We start from the raw sequence: 25,526 nt of genomic DNA, 5'->3' as shown, positions 1-25,526 counted from the left end.
TGATTGCACAGTTGCGTACTTTTCTTTGGCTCCGAGAGCCATTTTTGGAGTCCTCCGGTTGGGAGGTCCCGACTTCGCAGGGCATTCACCAACCTCGGAGATCGGCTGCTCTTCACCACTGTAGATCCCTGCTCCTGCATGCGGGTAAGGTCTTCTTTCTTTTCCAGTGATTTTTCTTCTTTATTTCCTGTTGTTCTTACTTTCTCTTTCTTGGGAATCATCTCGTTATTCTCTATAATTTTATCTTCTATTTCTTGAGTTTTATATTCGTTGAGGTCTGTCTTTTCCAAACTTTTTAATGTTTTTTTTCTGGAGAGGGCTGGTTCAACCCGACTGGCCACTACTCCATCACGTGACTTCTTGGTCTTGTTCTCCTTGAAGCATATAGTGCACCATATATCATGTATTATCAATCGGCATGTCTTCCTGTTAGTATATTATTCTGGAGAAAAGTGGTCTTTAGCAGCCTTATATACAATAGCATCGTGTTATATGGCGAGCTCTCCACTGGCCACCGAGACAGAGGTGCACCAAAGAAGAGGTACAAGGACTGCCTAAAGAAATCTCTTGGGTGCCTGTCACATTGACCACCGCCAATGGGCTGATCTCGCCTCCAACCGTGCATCTTGGCGCCTCACAGTTCGGCGGGCAGCAACCTCCTTTGAAGAAGACCGCAGAGCCCACCTCACTGACAAAAGACAAAGGAGGAAAAACCCAAAACCCAACCCCAACCAACCAATTTTCCCCTGCAACCGCTGCAACTGTGCCTGCCTGTCCCGCATCGGACTTGTCAGCCACAAACGAGCCTGCAGCTGACGTGGACATTACCCCTCCATAAATCTTCGTCCGCGAAGCCAAGCCAAAGATACAATAGCAACTTGTGGGTACTCTTAATCAGAGTGAGAAGTAACTAGAGAGTCAGCAGGCCAATTAGAGCAAAAGTCACGCATCCACATGAAAGAATACTTCTGTACACAGGCACTAAACATCCAAGCTTTCTAATGTTAGTGCATTCAGTATCTAACAGTTTTAAAAAATCTATCATCAATATATGGTATGCATAAGAAAATGCATCTATGAGTTCTTGCATAACTTACACGGATGCTATGAAAAGTTGTTTTTTGAAAGAAAACCAAAGGCTACCATAAATTCTACTTTTAAGTCTTTTGGCACAAATTTTTCGATGTTTTTTTTGACAATGGAAATATTCCTTTAATATAGAACTCTCAAGTGTCCAGTTATTTAAATAAGGCAGCAGCATGTCATTGATTGGTTTTAATGGAGTTTTTGTTGAAGCCTCAAATGGTCAAGGCACACATAATTTATTATTAAAATTCTTCAAAATATTGGGGTGGAAATTGCGATTTCATTGTACTTTTTTCCATTCTTGTGCGGAGATCAAAACAATAATGAAGCCATTCATACGTAAAATAATTGGTATCATTGTTTCATGTTAATTTCCAGAATCTTATTCAGAAAAACCTGAGAAGCACTGTCAAAAAATCTGGAAATAAACCTGGAAATCTACTTTCTATGAGCAAGTCAGTTTCCATTGTCCATGAGAGGAAAAAGGAAGGTAGGAAGAAAAACCACATCTCTACCTAAAATAAACATTCTTCAATATAATAGCCATGGAATTAACTGGACATTTGCAGTAGCTTGTTCAGTCCTTTTGTAAGAAAACCACACAATTAAATTTTGAAGTTATTTTGTGATTAATGAGAAATGTAGCAGAATAGATCATTTGATGTTTATTTCATCACTGTACCTTGTATTTATCATTGAACATGTATTTCTGATTATAGAGAAAAGAGATAGGCTGAGATTCTTGTGTTAGATCAAATTTTACACCATATCAAATATAAGATATTTGTAGGCCACTCAATCCGCCGAGTCTGCTCTGCCATTCCATCATCAGCTGATCCATTCTCATACTCAGACCCATTCCCCTGCCTTTTCCCCATAATCCTTGATACCCTGACTATTCAGATGCTGGGAGTGAGTAGGACTAGAGCCCACAGTTTAAGAATACAGCAAAGGCCCTTTAGGACAGAGATGATAAAAAACTTTTTTTGTGTGTGGAATGCTTTGCTGCAAAGGGTGGTAGAGGCGGGTTCTCTGGATAAGTTCAAGAGGTAGTTAGATAAGGTTCTTGTTGATAGGGGAATTAAGGGTAATTGGGAGAAGGCAGGGACAGGGTACTGAAAGTGGAAGATCAGACATGATGTAAATGAATGGCAGTGCTGGCTCAATGGGTTGAATGGCCCACTGAGCATTTATTGTCTATTGTCCATATCTATCAATTTCAGCTTTAAATACACCCAACCCCTTGGCCTCCACAGTTACCCAAGGAGGCAAATTCTAGAGGTTCACCTCTCTTGGCTAAAGAAATTCCATTGCATTGCTATTTTAAATTGGCGACTTTCAATCCTCTAGGATTCTTGTGAATCTAATCTGAACCTTCTCCAATGCCATCACATCCTTTCTTAAATAAGAAGCACAAATCTGCACCCCGACTTCAAGTGTGGCTTCATCATTAACTTACAAAGTCTCAACATCAAATCCCTGCTCTTTTTCCTATTCCTCTGGTTATGGATACTAACATTGCATTCACCTTTTTCATCACCAACTCAATCTGGAGATTAACCTTTAGGGTATCCTGCACAAAAGCTCCTACATTTGAATTTTCTCCATCTTTTGCTTCTCTTTATCTGACTGTAAGAGGCGCTTCAGGCAATTTCTGCTGATGGCAAATCTCTCTACCTTAAAGCAGACAAAAGCAACTTTGTGTAATATGACACTGTTTTTATTACATGACACTAAATTAAATCTTGAATCTACCTTTAGACCATTCAGCTTCTGAAGCATCTTCTCTCTGGATAATTGTGACTGCACTCACCTCTCTTCCATTAGTAGTATACTTGAAGTCAAGTATACTACTAATGCCTTTCTCAGAGAAGACTGATCCAAAATGCACATATAATTCCTCTGCCATCTCCTTGTTTCTCATTACAATTTTTGGAGCTTCATTTACATTTGAGCCTTTCCCTACTTTCATCTAATTTTTATTCTTAATATATTTTAAAAAGATTTTAGTATCCTTTTTTATATTATTTGCAATCTTCTTTCAAAGTTGCCTTTCTAATGACCTTCTTTTGTGCCTTCTGTATGCTTTTAAAAATTTTGCAGTCCTTTATCTTCCCTTTTTTTTGCATTCTTGTATAGTCTCTCTTTTGTTTTTACTTGGGCTTTGACTTCTCTTGTCAGCCACAATTGTGTCATTTTTCCATTCAATTATTTCTTATTTTTTGGAATATACTTGTCCTGCACTTCCTTATTTCTCACAGAAACTCCAGCTTTGCTGACCTCCCTGTAAGTGTCCCTTTTCAATTGACTTTTGGCAGTTACTGTCTCATGCCTCAGTTGTCCCCTTTATTTCCACTGGTATACTGATGCATCTCCTCTCAAACTGCAGGACAAATTCTAACACATTATGATCACTGCCTTCTAGGGTTCCCTTACTTTTAGCTCCCTCATCCAAAGCTGTGTTCTGTTTACCAGCGTACATTCCCACATCCATGTCATCCATGTCATCCAAATCTTTCTCATCCTAACCTTTTACAGTGAATGCTGATCCAATTTAGGAAGTGTCCCCATTACCCCACCCCTCAGTCACTAGTGGTACTTAATCATTTACAAAAATGTGCATCATTGATGTCCTGGGTGTCCACAACAATGGCGGGTTACAGACCAAAACAGTCTTAAATACATTGGAATAAGGTATGCTTTCAACAAATTTGTACATGTTTTTAAAGAAGTTATATATTTTTTAATATACACAGTAACAGCTTGTAAGCTCAGGGAGATTTTAACTATATAGCCAGTTGTTATTCTATTTAGAGACCATAGATGGACATTGATGGAGGGAGGGGAGGTGGTTGAAATTGCTTAGCAACAAGCCACAGAATGTGAATGAAACTGAGAAGCTGGCAAGAGAAATCATCAGGAAACAGCTGCTGATAAAAGAAAGGGCCAATAATAATCAAATAGGAATTATATGAACATAAATAATCATATACTTCTCATGGCCCATAGTACAAGAAATGCAGGAATAAATTCAAGATGAAATTCTATGTTAAAAAGTAGACATTTCAAGATTTTATTTGTTTGGCTCTAATTGAAATAATGTTGAATTTTCTATGGTGTTACCACTCAGAATAAAAGTCGAAAAGAATATTTTAATTTTGTGAGGTGAAAATGACAGCTATCAACTTTACAAACCAAAAGAAATCTGGGCATAATATAATTGGCTGACTTTAATTTCCAATTTGAAATTAGCCACTAAACATTTCAATGATTTCAATGTGAGCAAAATGGTCTGGATGGGCTATCATTGCTCTAAATATTCTGGTTTATATTTTTCATTTTCCATAAATAAGGAGATTTGTGGCAAAGTACATTTTGGAAGGCAGTTCTGTATTATGAAGTAATTTAGTACTACAGTGAAAGCCCCCAGTATTCAACACCTACAAGGATTGGTAGATGCCAGATATAAGAATGTTCCAGTTGCTTGAGACTCGCTCTTGATTGCCTAATACATCAACATTAAGAATAAACAGTTTAAAAGACAAAAGACAGTACAAAATGTAATGTAATTTGAAAAAAAAATCAGCATTGTAGTTGTTAATTTTGTAAAGTTCACTTTAATCATGTAATTACGATATTTAAATTTAAATTTGAACCCCGGTCGCTGGCACTGTAACAGTACTAGCCACTACATGAAACATGCCGCCATCATAATTACAGATAAAGCCTTACTAATATACTTAATAATATTCTAATAAAGAGAAAGACTTACCAGGCTCGGATAGGAAGACACTTTGGGAATCATCCCAGCAGTGAGCGACATTGGCTGACTCTTTATCTTGGGTGACACCATTTTATTCAAACCAACTTTATTAAAACTTTATTAAAACAGCTGCTGCGGGCTGGGTATGACCGGGGCGCTCTGCTGGCTGAATGTTTGCTCCCATCTTCACCAAGGAGTTGTAGGTTGCTTTAAAGAACATTTACTTTTGCAATTTTAAACTTTTATTGACATTTTTATTTATTTTAATTTTTAAAATTTATTTATTTCCTTGATTTTTTTTGCTGCTTGCTTGAATTCCGGATAACAGGGATTTTTACTGTATTCAAATGTGACTTTACATGGCACAATTAATATTACTTCAAGTGAATTTAGAGAAGTATTTTAAGAGATCATCAGTTACTTTATGAGTCAAGTTTTGCATATTTAATGCATTCACTGATTTGTTAATAAATATAATGAAGCACAACATTAGGTTTTTCTGCATGCATATATTTTAGCAAGTTCTTTCTCATCAGGTCGTGGATTTGGGACTGTAGTGATTCGCAAAGTGGTATCAGAGGGAGATTTCATGTACCAAGTTAGGGTTTTTGGAAGCAGGTCTTATACCAAACAGAAAGGGAGTGATCCAAGAGTGAGCGAGTCTGTGCAAAGTTTGCCATTGTTGTCCAATCTGAGTCCTGTCAAATCCAGCAAAGCCTATCAACCAGTGGACCCAGACAAGAAAGGAGGCAAGTGAACAATGACTAAATAATAACCTTGAGAATTCTTTTAGCAAAAGGTAAAGATAGTTTGGCTCAACAACCCTGACTTGATAGATCATAATGACATCTGACAATCATCTTTTAATGTTTTCCTGCACAGAGAAGAATTGCATCACAAATTAGTTGAAACATTAAATGTCATTGGCTCTGGTTGTAGCTTTGATACATCTGTCACCTTATATGCAAAAGGAAGTCAATCCAAAGTTCTCTTTCCCTTTTATCAACTTGCTCTTTAATACATAAACAAATTTCTGTTATATTTTGGAAATTAATTTCTAAATTTCCGTGAACTCAAATCATGGTTGAGCTCCCCTGAGCAATTAGGTCTTCACAGAATAGCAAAGGTTTGTGTTTCAGGTTAGTTCCATGCTTACCAAATATTTTTCAGGGCTTCTCCGTCACCAGAAATAAACACAGTGTGAGAAATGTAACATTTATATACACAGGATTATGAAATGGACATGGAGTCCATGTGATTCTTCAATTGCTCATTTTCCCCACATACGGGCAATAAGATTTTGAATGAGAAACAATCGGCAACTACAACCAGGGTTGATGCATGCATGTAATGCACTTCTATGAATTGGATTTTGTTCCTCCCTGCACATAATATGTATGTACATGGAGACCAGTGGACATAGAAAACTCTTTCTTTATAGTTGAGTTGGTATGAACAATTTTATACATTTTTTTCATTCAGCTCCATCTCTTTCTACAAAGTTATTTAGCTACTCAAGTATATTTCTGAGTTCTTGATGGAAAACATTGCTGACATTTATCACATTATGTTTGTCATTTGATAATCATTATTGTGGACATAAAAGTAAACTCGTCTCTCCAAAGGAAGGTGCACATAAATATATTATTCTCGTTTGGTGCTGAACTGAAGTATCACCCATCATACACTCAAGCATGGAACAGGAATATTGACAAATGTCCAAACAGGAAGATAAATTATATGGTAGAGTACTGAACAATTCAAAACCAGAAGGGAATATTTTTTATTGCAAATTGTTGCTTGATTTACTAATGACAAAAAAAAATGAGTAAAGAAAAAACAACCACAGAAAATAATGGAAAGATGCAGGAAGTCAGGTAACATCTGTGGAAACAGAAACGGTCAGCATTTCAGGTCTGTCACCCTTTGCCAGAACTGCAAAAGTTCTTTTTCCAACATTTTCTATTTTTCTTTCAGATATCAATCAACTGCATTAAAAAAAAATTATTAAGCAAAGAAAGATCAGGGAATCTACTGGCAAATGTTGAAATGCATTCATGGTTTTATTTTGTTTAGACAAAAGATCAAACTTGTTGGGAAGACACAACAATTTTGGACTGTTTAAAGTCATATTTGTGCAACGACATCTGTTATAGATTGCCACTAATTGTCCTACCACTAACCAAAGAGTTAGCATTTTCTGAGAAAAACCATGATTTAAATGTCTGGAGAGTGGATAAATTGTGTTCAATAACAAAGTCTACACAAATTGTTGACTCTGCACTACATAAACACGTTAATAAATATCCACAAGTTCATTAATATCAAATTAAGGAATGAAATTGAAGACAGGAGTTCTAGATCATATCTGCAATGCCATATCCTTGATAGCAATGTCATGAATATAAACCTACTTCTATTGCCAATTTGGTTTTTACATATTACATTTCCTTTACTGATGCCAGACTAATGAGTTTTGTGTTTTACTACCATTCCTTGTACTAATAAATATAAATCTTACAGAAAATGTGAACAATGCTGAAATGAGAAAAGACGTGGTGGTCAATCTAGTACCAGAACAGGAAAAGAGCATGAAAGAACAAATAATAGACAGCAGGCAGATTGACATTGAAGAGAAACCAGAAGTTATGGTGAATGCTAAGAAATCTGCAGCATTTCGAAGGAAGCCTGTAATTGTCCAAATGCATGATGAGGACAGCATTGAGTGGAGTGAGGGTGATATAAGTTATTTGTTTAGGACAAAACACAGAGAACTGGAGCCCAGAGTAGAGATGATAAAGGATCTCAATGGTGAAAAGGAACCTGATGAAGAGTTGAATGGCGAAACATCAGATGATTTAATTAGCCGGGATTTTTTTCCAGAGGAAGAAACACAGAAGGGCAAGTGAACCAGTAATATGAATTCTATTATTAATGGTGAAGTCTGTTTTCTCTGCATTGAATCCTGTAGACTCCTTTACAAGTTATGATCTTTGATGTAACAATGGTTGCTTCAAGAACACTCACTAGATAAAGGCTTATATAAATCTCCACAAAGCAAAAACAATGTTTGTAAACTCTGATATTGCATTGCTTAAAATATATTAATTATGATATCTTCATTGATATCCTGTTTAAAAAATACAATGGAATTGTTCTCCTCAAACAGTCTTATAAATGAGGTCTAAATGTTATCCCAACCAGTGCCAACATAACTATCCTCTATTAATCAATACCAAGTACATTCAAGAACCTTTGATTGATGACTCTGTCCTTGGCAGGCTAATGGACATTTGGATATTAACTGTAAATGAAAATGTTTCTGATTTGGAGCAGTTACGATCATGGTTAAAAACAGAGAATATATACTTCCTAACTGATACAAAAAGTAAAACCGTATTTTATCACGGTGTAATTCTGAAGTGAGCTGGCTTAAGCAATGATACTACTGCTTTAGAAAATGCTGATAGCGGGGAAGCAAATTTTATGGAGTATTGGGAAAATTGCCTCTACGTGAGATGTTGTGTAACTACATTGAAATATATATTGCAGCTTTAAGGCTTTTAGTTTATTATTCTATACAAATCTATCAAAATGGAAAATGTGGCAATAGACCAAATACATTGTAAATAGAAGGTCATTGACAGTCATCCAAAACTAGCAATAATGAGGCACAGGCCATTTTCTTTTCCAGATAATTTTATTTTCTATTCATTTCAACCACACTGCCAAATAAATTTTTGCTTATTTCACACTATCTTGAAGATGAATTCCATCCCCTATGCAATTTATTATTCTAGGTATTTCTATAAACACAATAAAAGGATGTTGCAGCTCACTTTGTAGGGCAGCAATTCCTCCTCAATTATCAATTTAAAATACAAATTTTTAATAAGAATGGATTACATTTTGAAACTACAGTGTCATCCTGGAGTGAATTATTTTTGTTAAAAGTGCAATCACTTTAAAGTGAGCCAAAGCATGTAGAACACCATTTCGGAAACACTACCACTGAAAAGTCTTGCATTTGAAAACTCAGGAAATTATTCACAATTAAATGGATTTTACATTGCTTGATTCAGTGCACTGGAGCCATTATATAATTTGCTGGCCTTTAAAGTATGTTATTCTTTTTATAAATGTCACATTTCTTATTCTCCAATTTCTTGCTCTGCTGGTACTGAAAGAAATATGTAGGCTCTTTCAAATCATGTGATATTTTCTGATTTTAACATTTTATAAGGAACTCCATTGACAGAAAAAGAGATTTATTTTTCTGCAATTCTTTTTTCAGTCTTCTATTTATTTCCCATTGCAATGACCTGATTTAGTGTGGACATTTTTGGGTTGTAGTCACAGATAATTTGTTGTTATCTATTTACCCAGAAGATCACTGCAACCAGTATAGAAGTTGAACACGGTCTTTCCCACAGTTATCATCCCTGAAATCATCACTATGTTATCAGTAGATTAATTGATGACTCAAAATTGCTCCAGTGTGCCTGTGAAAGGTGGTATCTGGGAGGAGTTGAAATCAATGTCAGGAAGAATAAAATAGGATTAATGTGGAATAAAATGATAGCGCGGACTTTGAGATCTGCAGGCCGTTTTTGCTGTGTGACTGATTCTTTTCTACAAGTTACTCACACTTTTATATATTATGAATTTATTGTTGCTATTAATGGTTACTAATGCTTTGCTTACTTTTTAGGTGATAACACTCAATTCCACCTTTTTTGTGAAGAAAATGGACACAAATCCATTTTAGTTTCCAGAAAAATATTCCCAAAATATCCAAACGTTGTTTACTCCAAGTTAATTGCAATATACACCGCAATGAAATGCAGTATTGGAGTGTAAAAAATAAGTACCATCCTGACACTTTGTTTTTTGCCACCAGATCAGCTTGTGCAAGCAGAGGAACAGGTGGGTGGCTCTGTGTCCTGGTCGACTTATGGAATTTACGTCAAAGCTGCAGGAGGTACATTCATCTTGATTCTGAACATTCTACTGTTCATACTGACTGCTGGCAGCATAGCTTTCAGTAACTGGTGGCTCAGCTATTGGATTAAACAGGGCAGTGGGGTGAGTTATTATGTGGCATCATGTTATGTGGACATTTGAATTTAGATGATTTAATTTAAATGATTAAAACTTGTCAACACAATAAGCTATTTCTACCTAACCTGGCCTAAAGTTTCCATAATTTGTATATAATGGTGATCTGCTGTACACTCATTTATCTGGCTCTGCCCCGTTCTGTGACTGTACCTGTGTCTCCTCTCTCTTGACCTTGTATAAAGGCTCCAACACCATAGCCCCTCCCCAGAAAACCTTGGTCACAACACAGGATGATCTTCAAGTTTATTGTAAATAAAAGCCTCTAGTTCTGTAACTCCAGTCTTTTGAGCTCTTGATAGCACATCAATTTTACTTACAATAATTTTTTTTCCAATGATGGAACAACTCTTGAAGCCTAATAAGCTGGAGATCGTCCCACAATCACCAAAAGCCTCAGTCTGCTTTGAACTTTGACTATGCTGCTTTGATGTCTTTCTGCAAAATTTCTCTGGATTCGTGGCCACAGAGGGCAACAAGTTGCACCTACTCTTCTCCCGGGTCAGACATCAAGTGTTTCTGATGATCAGGAATGCTTCTATGTACAGGGAGGCAATGAACATACTCATGGACCAGTACAGGGAGAAATTCAACTAACTATACACCAGGCACATGCTGGCTACCCGCAGACAGCAATCAGGTGAATTGAGCGACGAGTTCTTCTGGACCCTGCATGGACTCGCAAGAGCATGCAACTTCCTGTCAAAATCAGGTCCCAAAACACTGAGGACATGATCTGGGACCTCCATGTCAGAGGGATCAATTTGGACTTCGTGCGCCAGATGCTACTTGAGCAGAGGAAGTTGGACTTAAAAGGGGTGATCAACCTCTTGAAATTTCTGTACATCGACCTCCATAACATGGAAGCTTACTCAGCAAATAGTGCAGGTTCCACACGGGAACCGCCATCTTGGGACGCAGGTTTGCAGGCCAACAGTCTGCTACTGCATCTGACGAGCAAGCCCACCACAGCTATGGTCTCCCAGGAGCACCCAAAATGTTACTTTTGTGGCCAACCAAAGCACCCCTGAAAACGCTGCCCGGCAAAAGACGTGACATGCTCGAACTGCAGAAAGAAGGGAAGGTATGTTGATCACAGTCACCTTCCAGTCCCAGCGCTGCCATGTGTGCAATATGGGGGCTGCCATCTTGGCTGCCATCATCTTTCAGAGATGACCATGCCACGACATGGGGGCACCATCTTGGACACTGTCATCTTCTGGGGATAACTATGCTACTGCGTGGGTGCAGACTATGAGTCAGCACGAACCAGACCATGAACCAACACTGGCCTCTGTGGTACTAGATCAAAACAGCCCGCATTAACTTTCCCGACCTATGATGGACATCTCAATCAATGATCATGAGCACTGAGAGTTTTATCAATCCTGATACGGTGCAGTGTTACTTCTTTAAAGCAAGGCCATTAAGCTAAAAAGTCGCTCTGGCCTCAAAGTCCCACTCAACTGAGATCCATGACTTACAGGGACTTTAAACTCCATTATGCCACAGTTCTGCACATAGTGCTATTGGGGATGGACTTTCAGTGCCATCTTAAGAGTGTTACGATCAGCAACCTGCAGTTTGTCAGCCGGCTGCCTTGCTTTCCCCCCCCCCCACCACCCCCTGCCAGCCCAACCGATCTCCCATTGCTGTTCGGGAACCTCACCCCAACTATAAACCAGTCGCTATAAAAATCAGGCAATACAGTGAAGGGAACAGGGTGTTAATTAAAGCAGAAGTGTGGCAATACTTGAATGAAGGGATTACGTGACCAGTACCAGCCCATGGACAGCTCCAGTAGTGGTGATCAAGAGTGGGGGTAAACACAGAATGGTAATTGATTATAGTCAGACCATTAACCGCTATATGCAACTAGATGCCTATCCCCTCCCTCACTTTGTGGATATGGTCAACCAAATTGCCCAATATTGTGTGTTCTCTACAATCATCCTGAAATCCACCTACCACCAGCTCCTTATCCACCCAGAGGACCACCAATACACCACCTTCGAGGCAGATGACTGCCTGTCCCACTTCCTCAGGACACCCTTTGGTATTACCAATGGTGTCTCCATCTTCCAGAGGGAGATGGTGGACCAAAATGACCTGTGTGCCACCTCCCCCTATCTGGATAACAACACGACCTACAGCTATGACCTGCAAGATCATGATGCCAACTTTTAGAAATTCCTCACATCAGCCAAACACCTTAATCTAACCTACAATATTACCCGCCTGGTGATCCTTGGCTGTGTTGTGGAGAATGGAGTCATTGGCCCCGACTCTGACCGCATGTGCACCTGCTAGAGTTCTCCCTCCCCCACAGTATCAAGGCCCTTAAAAGGTGGCTGAGATTCTTTTCCTACTATGCCCAGTGGGTCTCTAATTATGCGGACAAAGCCGGCCCGCTTTTCTCATTCTGAGAAGAGAGGCCCAGGCAGCCTTCTGTCACATAAAAGAAGATATCGCTAAGGCTGGAATGTAAGCGGTGGATGAATCTGCCCAATTTCAGGTGAAGAGCGATGAGTCCAATTTCACTCTGACTGCCACCCTTAATCAGGCAGGTAGGCTCTGGCCTTCTTCTCCTCTACCCTCCAAGGCCTGAAGTCTGACACTCCTCCATTGAGAAGGAGGCTCAAGCAATAGTTGAGCTGCGCGGCACTGGAGGCCTTACCTTGCTGGCAAATGTTTTACCCTGCTCACGGACCAACAGGCCGTGGCATTCATATTTAACAACAAACAGAGGGAAAGATAAAGAATGATAAAATTTTGAGGTGGAGAATCAAACTCCCCAGCTATAATTATGATATTGGATATTGGCTGGGGAAGCTCAATGACTCCCCCAAATGCCCTGTCCCGAGGGAGATGCTCCAGTATACAGATAGACTGTCTCAAAACCCTCCACAAGGACCTCTGCCACCCCGGTGACATGAGATTTTTCCACTTCATCATATCTCATAATCTGCCGTACTCCATTGGGGATGTCAGAAACATGACTAGGGCCTGCCAGGTCTGCGGGGAGTGCAATCTGCCCTTCTACCAACAAAATAGGGTGGACCTAGTAAAAGCTCCATGATCTTTCAAACGCCTAAGCATGGACATCAAAGGCCCCCTTCCCTCCACTAACCACAACGTATATTTCCTCATGGTCATTGAAGAGTATTCACGTTTCCCCCTTGCCATCCGCTGCCCAGACACGATGACCGTCACGATCATCAAGGCACTTTGCAACTTGTACACCCTGTTCGGGTACCCGTCATATGTCCACAACATCCAGGGGCCCTTATTCATGAGCGATGAGCTGCGCCAATACATGCTGGCCAGAAATATTGCCACCAGCAGGACCACTAATTATAATCCCCGAGGGATCGACCAGATGGAGAGCGAGAACACCACCGTGTGGAAGGCCATCCTCCTTGCCCTTAAGCCTAGGGGGCTGCAAGTCTCACACTGGCAAGAGGTCCTTCCCAAGGTGCTCTACACTATCAGGTCACAGTTATGTACTGGCACCAATACTACCCCTTACAATCGAATTTTATCCTTCCCCAAGAAGTCCGCATCAGATCCACCATGCCATCTTGGTTGACATCCCCAGGGCCGGTCCTGCTATGGAAATGTGAGGGGCCATAAAACCAATCCACTGGTCAAAAGAGTCCATCTCTTCCATGCGAACCCCCAATATGCATACGTGGCCTACCCAAATGGGCACAAGGAAACTCTCTCCAACCAGGACTTCATGTGTGTAGGGGCACCTGAGAAACTTATCTACCAAACAGATCCACCCCCTTCCATGGACACACACTACATGCCATCACTCCCTAACCCCTCCTTCGCTCTAGTCACTCTGGTCGAGTTGCCACGCCCTCAGCAAGTCGGCACAGCACTGGAGGTGCCACCGGCAGACTAAACCTGTAAGACTTTGTGCCCCCATGTCACCCCGCTGGACAAATGCTGTACACTCATTAATCGGACTCTGCCCCATTCTGTGACTGTACCCAGCCATCACAGTACCATATAAACTTAAAAAATAGAAAATGAAGGGTTGCAAGCACATAGTACATAACTGTGAATATCTTAATGATCTGAGGTTATTGACCTTAGGAAATTATTCTAATTTGAATAGTCAAGAGATTGTTTGAATGTTATTTTTCAGATTACATCAGTGACAAAGGGTAATATGACCTATATCAGCAATAGCATGAGACACCATCCAAACCAGAACTTTCACATGTGGGTTTATGCATCATCCATGTTGGCGGTACTACTTTTCAAGGGATTACGTGGATACATATTTGTTAAGGTGCTGAATTGTTTTATTTGTAAAAGCTTACCACTTCTTTTCCATCATAAATAATGCACCAATATTATTTGGTATCTTGTTCAACACAGAATATAGGAGGTGATGAATTAACTATTGTTAGAACATCTTTGGAAATAAAAAAAAAATCTCTATTTTGCAGGCTATTTGTTGAAGCTTTATAGCACAAATGCTTATTTTAATTTAAATGTGGAGTACCATTGCAGATATGTTACCTTATTCTTAGGTTATTTATGTTTAGTTTCATCTTGACAATAAAAGGGAGGTTTTGAGTCTTCCTTGTTTTATTTCTTCCTTGAGCCAAATGATGGGCAGGTAATGATACTAAATCTTCCCATCAGAAAGTATCCATATCTACAGACCCTTCTCAGTCTGCATTTGTGTATCTCATTTGAACCAAAATGGTCCATCACGTGATTTAAGCATTAATGATAAATTCATGAAACAATTCAAGAAAGGATTGTAAATGATAAGCCTGATTAGGTACAGATCCTCATAAATGGGGCTGACTGCCTTTATTATGGCTGAGTTGGTAAAATCAATAAATATGCCATGGTATTGAGTAGTCCCTGGAGGTGAGGAGACCTCTGGTGTTATAGTTGAGATAACTTTAAGCCATTGGTGGCTATAGTTGAGATAACTTTAAGCCACCCCCTCCCCCCTCCTTGATAATTCCTTCTCCAAGATGATTTCATTGAGTTGGCATGAATGGGAATTGTGTGAACTAAGGGATTTGGAGACATTGTTTCCAATAGAAAAGAATATAAAAAGATTTCTAATATCAAATTAGCCCATTTGATTCATACTTACATTTGTTTTTTTGTGCTGCTTCATTCCTTTTCTGACCTTTCCACTAAATTTGAATCAGTAGCATTCCATGATTTCATTTCTCAACTTTTAATTGCGCTTCCCCGAATAAAGATAGTTGCTACTGGGTCTTGCCTTTGAAACATTCATGGGAATGTGCTTAATTAAATTGTTCTGATAATAGAAGTCATTGGGATAAACCACAGATTACCTGGAATTTAATTCTGAAAAGATAAGGCACTGTGGTAGTTTCAACCAAGGCAAGACTTACATAGGGAATGGTAATGGTGTGGAGAGTGTTGTAGAACAGAAAAACTTAAAATAGTTCAACGAAAGTGGCAACATGGGTAGACAGTCATGAAGGAGGCATTTGACATCATTGCTTTAATCAGACAGAGTACTAAGTACAGGAGCAGGGATGTCATGTTACCACTATGCAAGACATTGTTGAGATCACACTTGGAGTAATGTATGCAGTTTTGGTCACCTGGCCGTAGAAAAGATATTAAGCTGAAAGGGTACAGAAAAAATTCACAAGAATGTTTCTTTGATTGGCAGAAATTATAAGTAGAGGTTTGGTAAGTTGAAACTTCTTTCCCTGTAGTGTAGTGGGATGAGGGGGAGATCTCATAAAGTTCTATAAAATGATGAGGATCATGGATAGTAACATAACCATAGTCTATTTTCCAGGCTAGGGTTAAAAAAAAATTGAAGACGTAGATTTCAGGTGAAAGTGGAAAGATTTAAAAGGGTTGTGAGGGGCCATGGGAAGTGATAGAGGCAGGTACAATTGTAACATTTACAATAAATTTATCAACGTATAGGCTGAATGCAGGCAAACGGGACTAGCTTGGGTCAACAGCTTGGCTGACATGGGGCAAAAGGCCTGCTTCTTTGCTGTTAAACTCTGTGACTCTACATAAGCAGGTAAAAAAAATTCCACCATACACACTTCGTTAAATTATAACCAGAGAACAAACTTGACCAGAGCTAACAAACATTGGGCTAGCAATATCCAGTTTATGCATCTAATTAATTAATCCAATACACAAGTATTTACCAGAACCTCAACAACATTAAGTCAGGATAGTGGGCATATTCCATCGTGGAAATTGGTAGTGACCATCTGCAGTATGTTTTTATTTTGAACTGTTTAGCAATTTTTTATTTTCTTTTTGGAACAGTGCACACTCCGGGCTTCCTCCAAGCTGCATGATGCTTTATTTCGAAGAATTCTGAAGAGCCCAATGAAATTTTTTGACACAACACCTTTGGGTCGCATTCTGAATAGGTTTGCTAAGGATATGGATGAAGGTAAGGCCTTGTTTTTAAATGGTTTTTGGTGGGTATATTTTATATTTGAATTAATTTCAGTACTACCATTTCATTATATTGCCCAGCACAGCTTGAGTGTGCATTCCTTCTGTGGTCATCACTGTCATTTGTTAAGCTGATAGCAAGGACAGGCTGGCCGTCTCAAATATAGAGGAGAAAAGGTAATGAAAATTGCTTGTCACATTGTAACCTCAAATAGCTGACTGAGAACAGATAAATGGCCACTTCTGCACTGGTGTGATTTGCTTTTGAGTGTGTAGCACCATGATATTGTACTGCTTGACAGTCTTTAACTAACATCTAAATACATGAAAGCAACCCCTCAACAGTCTTGTAAAACTTAGGAGTCTGCGATTCCTGAAATATTGTTGCATTACAAGTACAGAAAGTATGTTAAAATAGGTGATAAATTAATATTAGAAGCAGAACTGGTGCATTTGTTGGTGGAAATCACAGTTGCAATCAAACCAGAGGGTACTTATTTATCAGCATGAGTGCCTTTTCATTGATCTGCCATCATTCTCTTCTCTTCAGAGATCCAATAGTGCGAAGTGTTTTTTTTACTATAACTATGGGATCTTCTGAAATAGTGATGAGTTAAATGAGCCAGATCTTGCTCTTAAAAAAAGCAGCCTCTAGCCTCTATCCTCAAACATCTCTTCACTCTTCTACCATTGGGGAAAAGGTACAGGAACTCAGCAGCACAAGGACAGCTTCTTCCCCGCTGCCATCAGATTCCTGAATAATCAAGACACTGCTTTACTTTTCATGCATGAGTATTATTATTATTTTATTTTATTTGTTATAGTAATATTGTAAGATGGTTGTAATATGTATGTTTGCACTATGATACTGCCACAAAACACCAAATTTCATGATTTGTTTGTGGCACGCTCAATGACCACCCACAGACACAAATAAAGTCGTCAAAGATTTTATTAATCAGAAAACCTTGGCATGCCTCTACATGCTGCTGGCTCATGTCCAATGGCTATCAGCCTTTATTAGGGATCTTACGGGAAGGTATGGAAGGCAGGCCAGCCTGCCCAGTCCAGTGAGGTCATCCCTGCAATATCACGTTCCACCACATTGTTCAAGACAATAAATCATGATTCCTGATTCGATCCAAGGTGCAGAGAATTTGTGAATAGTTCAGATGGATTTAAATAAATTAATATTAAAGATGGCTAAACAGTTTTGAATTGACTACAATTATGAAGAGAAATTAAGAAAAAAATAATTAATTTAACCTGATTTACGTTTTTAATGAAGTTTTAATGATGCTAAAGCCTGCCGCAAAGCAGCTCAGATACCCTGACATCTGACCCCGAGTGTATTTTTGACTTCCACCAAATTAGATGCATAAACCAAAAATGTGTTGAGCATTGGAGAGTGGACAAACAATGGTTTCATGTGCTCCAATGGAAATTTGAGGAGATACAAGAAGGATTTTCCCTTTGCAAAATGTATTTAATTTTGTTGAATTTACATTATTTGCACACTATTGACTAATTGCACATATTAGGCATTTGGTAGAAGTTACAAATATAAAATTGATTTGTTCACCATGGATGTCAAAAACTGTAGGTATTGAGTAGAATGCTAATGTCTGTTTTCTTTTTAACTTATCTCCCAATAATAAGTGACCAACAGCATTTCCTTTGCAAGGGAACAAATGATAGCAATGGAATAGTCCATCATGGGTAAACAAACATAGACATGCAGGATGCTGGGAATTCCTCTGGGAATCGAAAGCAAACATTATTTGATTGTTTTTGCGGTTAGGCCAGAAGAGAACTGTGCCATATTCCAGCAGTTTGCTTTGTTGCATAACATACTCTGCAACTCTTTGTAAAACAGTCACAGATTAGATTTCTTTGCCTGTAACCCTATTCATTTCATTACTCAAAAGATGTGCATCGCTTAATTTATCAATTAATGCAGCTAGTGCTTCGATCTGTGTACTTTAATGTATCTTTGTTGAGAATGAGCATGCCTATTATCAAGGTGCATTTATTTCATCAGGGAAATTCTCATTGCTAAATATCCTACATATTCTGTTTGCAGTGGATGTGCGACTTACCACTCAGTCTGAAATGCTAATCCAGAATATTATTCTTATATTGTTCTGTCTTGGTGTCGTCAGTGCAGTTTTCCCATGGTTTCTCATTTCAGTATTACCCCTCTGCATGATCTTTATGGTTGTTAACAGGATTTCAAGGTAATGTTGCTTTATCTTATTTTACTATGTATATAAATATATGAATGGAGAGCAAAGATTAATCTGTTTGAGAAGTTTTGCAGCTGATTCTTGTTCCTTGTCTGTCACATGGAATTATTATTTACAGTTGTAGAATTAACAAACTAATAGCCCAGACCTTTCAGTCAGTGGCAAAGTGTTGACAATTATTGCTGACCTTGATAAATCTAGCAAGATCTAACAGTCTCTGTGACATAGATTATCACCTGCAGAGGAGATTCAAGATTTTTTTTATTGTCATGTAATAAAACAGAAATATAAGATTACATGGAACCATAGATTGCACCAGAGAAGTAGGCCCTTCAGCCGTTCCACTCTTTGTTGAACAATTATTCTACCTAGTTCCACTGACCTGCACTCTGTCCATAGCCCTCCATACTCTTCCCATCCATGCATCTGTCCAATTCTTCTTAAATGTCATTAAATTGAGCTTGCATTCTCCACTTCAGCTGATAGCTCATTCCACACTTCCACTACTCTGTGCGAAGAAGCTCCCCCTTAAACTTTTACTCTTTTACCCTTAACTTACAGGTATGTCATCTGCTTTGTATCTCACCTACCCTCAGTGGAAAAAAGCCTACCTACTTTCTATACCCCTCATAATTTTAAATACCTATCAGATCTCCCCTCATTCTTCTATGCTCCAGGGAAAAAAAAGTCCTAACCTGTTTAAACTTTCCCTATAACTCAGTTCCTGAAGTCTGGGCAACATCTTAGTAAATCTTCTCTGCACTCTATCAATCTTATTGATATCTTTCCTGTAGTTAGGTGACCAAAACTGCACACAATACTCCATATTTGGCCTCATCAATATCTTATACAACTTTACCATAACATCCCCACTCCAATACTCAATACTTTGATTTATGAAGGCCAATATGCCAAAAGCTCTCTTTACAAAATTATCTACTTGTGATGCCACTTTCAGGGAACTATGTATCTGTATTCCCAGATCCCTCTGTTCTACCACACTCCTCAGTGCCCTACTATTTACCATGTATGTCCTTTCTTGGTTTGCCCTTCCAAAATGCAACACCTCACATTTGTCTGCATTAAATTCCATCTGCCAATTTTCATTATTAACATAGAATTAATTATTCAATAAATAATACATTAAAATTACATTAAATTTCCTTTAGTATTCCTCTCATGTAAGAGAAAGAGAGGCAAAAGAGTGCTCTGGTATCTAACAAAAATTATGTCATCAAGCAGAGTATGGGGATTCATCACATCAAAGAACTCTGACAACAAACCATGAAGTAAAGTGAGCTGCAACATGCTGAAAAGGGCTAACTTTTTAAGCACATTGCAGTGAGCAAAATAAAGTTTGGTAAATTCATGTGAGAATCAGGTAAAATTTGAGGTATTAATAAAACTAGTTTAAAAGAAATAGTATTTTGAAATAATTATCCAAGTGAATTAAATTCCTAGGAATTGGTTTATTATTTTTAATATATTTTTACATGGTTTTGTGTCACCCTCAAACAATTCTTAAAAGTCCCATAAAGATTACAAGCTTCATTTGTGATGTTTTCAGAACAGTATTTGTTAAGTTTCTCTGTTTAGCTTCATGTTGCGTCAGTTTCTGAGCATATACACTGATATGTTGTTAAGATATAGCCGGTACCTGTTCTCACTCATGGCAGCTGCAGTCACAGTAACCAACCACTGATGAGTGCTGCTGCTTCAAGAATAGAAACTGCTACTTATAGGTGGTTGTATATCATTTGAAAGATTACATATATTCTACATAATAAATTAGAAATTTTTCAAAAGATTTGGGAATCATATTTACAAATTGTAGGAATTAAGTTGTAATTGCCCAACCTGAATCTTCCAACTACTAAAAATTAAGATATGTTGGACTTTATTTGATAGTAAGTTTTTAAAAAAAATTATCCATATGTTTCCCTTTTACTTTCTTTTTTTTCCTTATTTTCTATCGGGCTGTTGGGGGAGGAGGATTTTTTTTTAAATCACTATTAATTTTTAATATTTTTGAATAAGAAATTTATGTTTTATGCATATGTGAAATTAAATTTAAAAAATTAAATTAAAAAAAGAAGAATAGAAACTGAAATATGTGAGAATGAAGGAACAGTGTTCCCAGGAAAGCAGATGATGACAAACTTGCAAAAAGGAAGGGGCAAGGGAGATCCTGCAGGATTAGAGCCATGTGCTTGTATGTTCCTGGCAGAAGATTGCCAGGAAAGTCTCTGAAAATGACTGTCAATGAATGCCTGGGTTAGAAAATGCTTTCATGGCTGCTCATAAAAACCACAAAAAAAAAACAGATGCAGTTTCCCCCCCTTAATAATGGAGGTTCGACGAACTCCCTATTTCAGCAATGAGCAGGAATTTTTTGAAAGTTTCTAAATTATCCAATGTGAGGAATTGTAGAATGACTTTGGTTGACTTGCACAGGCAAAGCAATCTGGGCATAAATGTAAGATTTTGCTTGAGGTCACAGATTTTACAGAAGACACACTATACAGTTTAATAACCAGCTCTTTAGATGGCATGGTTTCGGGGAAAACAGAGCAAGTGAAAGCTTGAGTAAATAAGGACAATTTTAAAGACCATGAAACATAAAAATCAAGCTGTTGGCAAGATTTGAAAGACTGCATTCATTATTGACATCATTTTTGATAACATTATGCTGGAAAATATTTTCTAGTACCAACAAAAATTCTGTCTATAGTCAAAGACAGATTTATCTTCAAGCACAAAGCAAGTCTGAAACTGAGTACCATTTCGTTCTGCTCAAAGTGAAGTCTTTTTACAACCTTTTCTCAGAATTGTGAAGAATTCGGATTTTAGGGTCTGAGAAAATGTTTTGATGTAGTATTGGTTTAAAATGTAATTAAAATCATACACATCTTATGCAACATATTCAGACATTTTCGTGATTCATGGATGAAGTTCTCATGAATGTATGGAGATAATATTTGCAAATGTACACTGTGTGGTAGAGAAAGGTATCACAGGAAGCAGGTTTTGCACAATTGCATCCTCATTAAATTTCTACCAGATTTCCTTCATGAATGCAAAATTAACTCCATGTTCTTTAAGTGAAAGAGATGTATGGTTCATATATGGAAAAAAATAATCAGTTATATTCTTCTTCTGGCTATCCATCCCATAGGAAATTGATGGTTCCTTTCAGTCAGTTTGTGGACTTTGATATGTGTGTCCTGGAGTTCGCTGTTCAGGCTGATCCTTGACAATATCCCACTCCTCAGAAAGCATGTGCAAGAATGGATTTTAGGTGAATAGGGGGTTGCACAGGTCAGACCCACCCTCTTGCCATCCCTTCCCGGATTCAGCGGCATGATGAAGTCCAAGTCGGCTAGGGGAAGTTTTGTTGCCGAGAATAGCCAGACCAAGCTTTTATGCAAAGGATATCCTTTCCACACTTCACAGCACGTTTTTGCTAGATGGCTGTTGACCCTACAAGAAGGTTTGTCTGCCCTTTGACAGGTGTAGTTCTTCATCCTGCAGGGACTCTAGCCACCCTCCACACCAGGCAAGTCTAGTTGGGGATCTGGTTTAGCCACCAACCACCTGACCATGCAACAGGTAGTACTGGGTTACATGGTACTAGTAGCACTCAGATGAGTGACCTGACTGACTCGATTATATTATAACACTGTCATCAAGAGACTGACAAGATTCCTGATTTGAAAAATGTTATGGAATAATATAATTAATCTCAGCCTAATCTGTGCAGAGGCTTCAATTTCATTGAGTTAGGGAGCAGGTTAAAAAAAAAAGTGATGTCTTCCATTTGAAAGTGATGAACTTAGAACCATTGAATAAATGGACTGGTGTCTGAAGATCTCTACTCGCAGATGAAGGATGCATAGTAATAGAAGGTTACCAATAAATATGAGGGTGCATTTTTGTTTATTTCTCTTTTTGGAAAAGAGGGATAAAGAAAAAAGTTGGAATGACAGTGATTAATGATTTAAAGAGAGAGAAATAGAGTTAACACTTTTAATATTAACTTAAGTTCTCTCCTGTAGAATGCTGCCTGACTACTGATAATATCGAGCACCTTCTGTTTTTATTTCAGATTTCAACTGCCTGCAGTGTTTTAATTTTCATAAATGATGACCTGTTAGATTTTGTATCCATTGGCAGGGTTTTAGTTCGTGAGCTTAAGAGAATGGACAGTATCAGCCAGTCACCGTTTACATCTCATATTACCTCCAGCATCCAAGGTCTGTCAACTATTCATGCTTATGACAAGGAAAATGAGTTCCTACAAAAGTGAGTAGCAAATGCAATCTCTTCAAAATAAAATGCAAAATATATTATCTATACAATAAAGCACAAATATATATAAAATATAAAGTTGATATAAATTGATCACATATGGTAGAACTCAGTCACAGAGAGGAATATATTTTATGAGCCTATATATCTTGTGGGTTTTTCAGTTGGTTGTTTTTCCAGACTCTTTTGTGTAGTCTTCCAAAGGCGCTATTTGCCTTGGCGAGTCTGTTGTCTATCTCATTGTCGATCCTTGCATCTGATGAAATGGTGCAGCCGAGATAGGTAAACTGGTTGACCGTTTTGAGTTTTGTGTGCCCGATGGAGATGTGGGGGGGCTGGTAGTCATGGTGGGGAGCTGGCTGATGGAGGACCTCAGTTTTCTTCAGGCTGACTTCCAGGCCAAACATTTTGGCAGTTTCCGCAAAGCAGGACGTCAAGCGCTGAAGAGCTGGCTCTGAATGGGCAACTAAAGCGGCATCATCTGCAAAGAGTAGTTCACGGACAAGTTTCTCACAAAGATAAGCGTATACAGAGCCGTTGTCATACCCACACTCCTGTTCGGCTCCGAATCATGGGTCCTCTACCGGCACCACCTACGGCTCCTAGAACGCTTCCACCAGCGTTGTCTCCGCTCCATCCTCAACATCCATTGGAGCGCTCACACCCCTAACGTCGAGGTACTCGAGATGGCAGAGGTCGACAGCATCGAGTCCACGCTGCTGAAGATCCAGCTGCGCTGGATGGGTCACGTCTCCAAAATGGAAGACCATCGCCTTCCCAAGATCGTATTATATGGCGAGCTCTCCACTGGCCACCGTGACAGAGGTGCACCAAAGAAAAGGTACAAGGACTGCCTAAAGAAATCTCTTGGTGCCTGCCACATTGACCACCGCCAGTGGGCTGATAACGCCTCAAACCGTGCATCTTGGCGCCTCACAGTTTGGCGGGCAGCAGCCTCCTTTGAAGAAGACCGCAGAGCCCACCTCACTGACAAAAGGCAAAGGAGGAAAAACCCAACACCCAACCCCAACCAACCAATTTTCCCTTGCAACCGCTGCAATCGTGTCTGCCTGTCCCGCATCGGACTGGTCAGCCACAAACGAGCCTGCAGCTGACGTGGACTTTTTACCCCCTCCATAAATCTTCGTCCGCGAAGCCAAGCCAAAGATATCTTGTGGAGAAGACCATGTACAGTCTTGATTAAGTGGATTAGAAGGCATGCTATTGAATAAGTGAATACTTTCATACCTAATTCAAAGTCTAGTTTGGAATTTATCTGCACTAGTAGCTAAAAAGTTGGAGATGAAAAACTGAGGCTTTGATCAGAGAAAATAATTTGATGGTGCAATATCATTTCCCTATGGGAAAAAGCTGACCCAGAATGGAGTCAACCTCAGGAAAATTGCAGATAAACCTTGCAATAAAATTATGTAAACATCTTTCATTTATTATGGATGAATAAGAAAATATATCAGTCTTATTATTCAGTTAGTAAAACACTGAAAATTCTTAGCAGATCAGGCAGCAACTGTGGAGAGTGAGAGTAAATGCTTTATGGTATTCAGCTTATATTTCACATTTATAGCATCTGCATTGTTTTTAAGTTTGACCGTTTGTCACTGAGTCTCTTTAATATATTGATGCTAATGTGTTTTGTCCTGCTTAATTTAGTTCCTTAATTCTTATCTAGTTTTTATTATGTGCCAAACTTGTGAAATAGCAGAGTTTCATGCCAGTCGCATACAATACAAAATTGCTTCTTCAGATTCATTTTGAAGGAAAATCTTTCGCCATACTGCCAGGTATCTTCCATAAATTAGCAATTTTCACCAGTGCAGCAGAGAAATGCTGGAGAAACTCAGTGAGTCAGGTAGCATCCATGGAAGGTGATAAACAGCAACTCCTCATCAGGGATAGCAAGAATGAGGGCAGAGCCTGAAAAAAAGGGTAGGGATGAGAGGGAATGGGAGGAACTTGACTGGCAAGTTGATAGGAATGTTTAAAACGCAAGCTATCATCAACAACCATCTTTATGTAACTCCTCTTGGAGGTAATAAAGGACAATTATGTGGATTTTGGAGACACAAATTAAGCTTTGTCCCATTTTTTCATCATTATTCAGACTAGAGAGGATCTACTGTTTATGAATTTTAAGGTGATGCATCATCTATAATTCATCGTGTTTCACATCTATATTGCATTTTGTGAACAATACACAATTAGAATACATAATGAGATTGTGTGAGGCTACAGATTTAAATATCATCCATGATTCTAAGCAGACAAAGTTCTCCTCAATAATTTAGTTCAGTTTCAACCATGTGAAGCCTTCATATTTTAACTTCCTTTAGTGGGTGAAAAAAAATCTCCTTTCTATGTAAAACAATTTCAACAAGGGTTTATTTCTATGTTCATTGGCAATCTTCGGGTGACTACAGCAAGTGTCTATTATTTCTGCATTCTTAATTCCCTACAATCTGAGTTGTCTTTCTGTGAGTGAAGGATGGCTGATTACCCTGTTATGGGATGACCATCCCTTGGATCTCCTTCATATAACT

At 38.6% G+C, this 25,526-nt stretch overlaps 1 protein-coding gene and 1 long non-coding RNA gene across 9 annotated transcripts in view; one reads left to right on the top strand and one right to left on the bottom strand.

Annotated features, from left to right (window-relative positions):
• LOC138740516 (ATP-binding cassette sub-family C member 5-like) overlaps positions 1-25,526 on the top strand; it is a 110,713-nt gene that overhangs the window by 59,965 nt on the left and 25,222 nt on the right. For 6 of the 8 annotated variants that reach the window (XM_069893276.1, XM_069893280.1, XM_069893274.1 and 3 more), the window contains 8 exons: positions 1,465-1,576; positions 5,386-5,598; positions 7,373-7,750; positions 9,750-9,934; positions 14,124-14,270; positions 16,280-16,409; positions 18,498-18,651; positions 22,834-22,962. In XM_069893276.1, the coding sequence (XP_069749377.1) occupies positions 1,465-1,576; positions 5,386-5,598; positions 7,373-7,750; positions 9,750-9,934; positions 14,124-14,270; positions 16,280-16,409; positions 18,498-18,651; positions 22,834-22,962 (1,448 nt within the window). The remainder of the gene's footprint in view (positions 1-1,464; positions 1,577-5,385; positions 5,599-7,372; positions 7,751-9,749; positions 9,935-14,123; positions 14,271-16,279; positions 16,410-18,497; positions 18,652-22,833; positions 22,963-25,526) is intronic. The other 2 variants (XM_069893278.1, XM_069893277.1) reach the window with 2 other exon arrangements.
• The window catches only part of LOC138740520 (uncharacterized), a 32,394-nt gene continuing 31,362 nt past the window's right edge, over positions 24,495-25,526 (bottom strand). Inside the window, exon 4 of the long non-coding RNA XR_011342974.1 lies at positions 24,495-24,903. This is a non-coding gene — a long non-coding RNA (uncharacterized lncRNA). The remainder of the gene's footprint in view (positions 24,904-25,526) is intronic.

The sequence above is a fragment of the Narcine bancroftii genome, chromosome 8, assembly GCF_036971445.1.
Source record: "Narcine bancroftii isolate sNarBan1 chromosome 8, sNarBan1.hap1, whole genome shotgun sequence".
Classification (NCBI taxonomy): Eukaryota; Metazoa; Chordata; class Chondrichthyes; order Torpediniformes; family Narcinidae; genus Narcine; species Narcine bancroftii.
The sequence above is the reverse complement of the archived record's forward strand: the minus strand, read 5'-3'. Positions and strand labels throughout refer to the sequence as shown.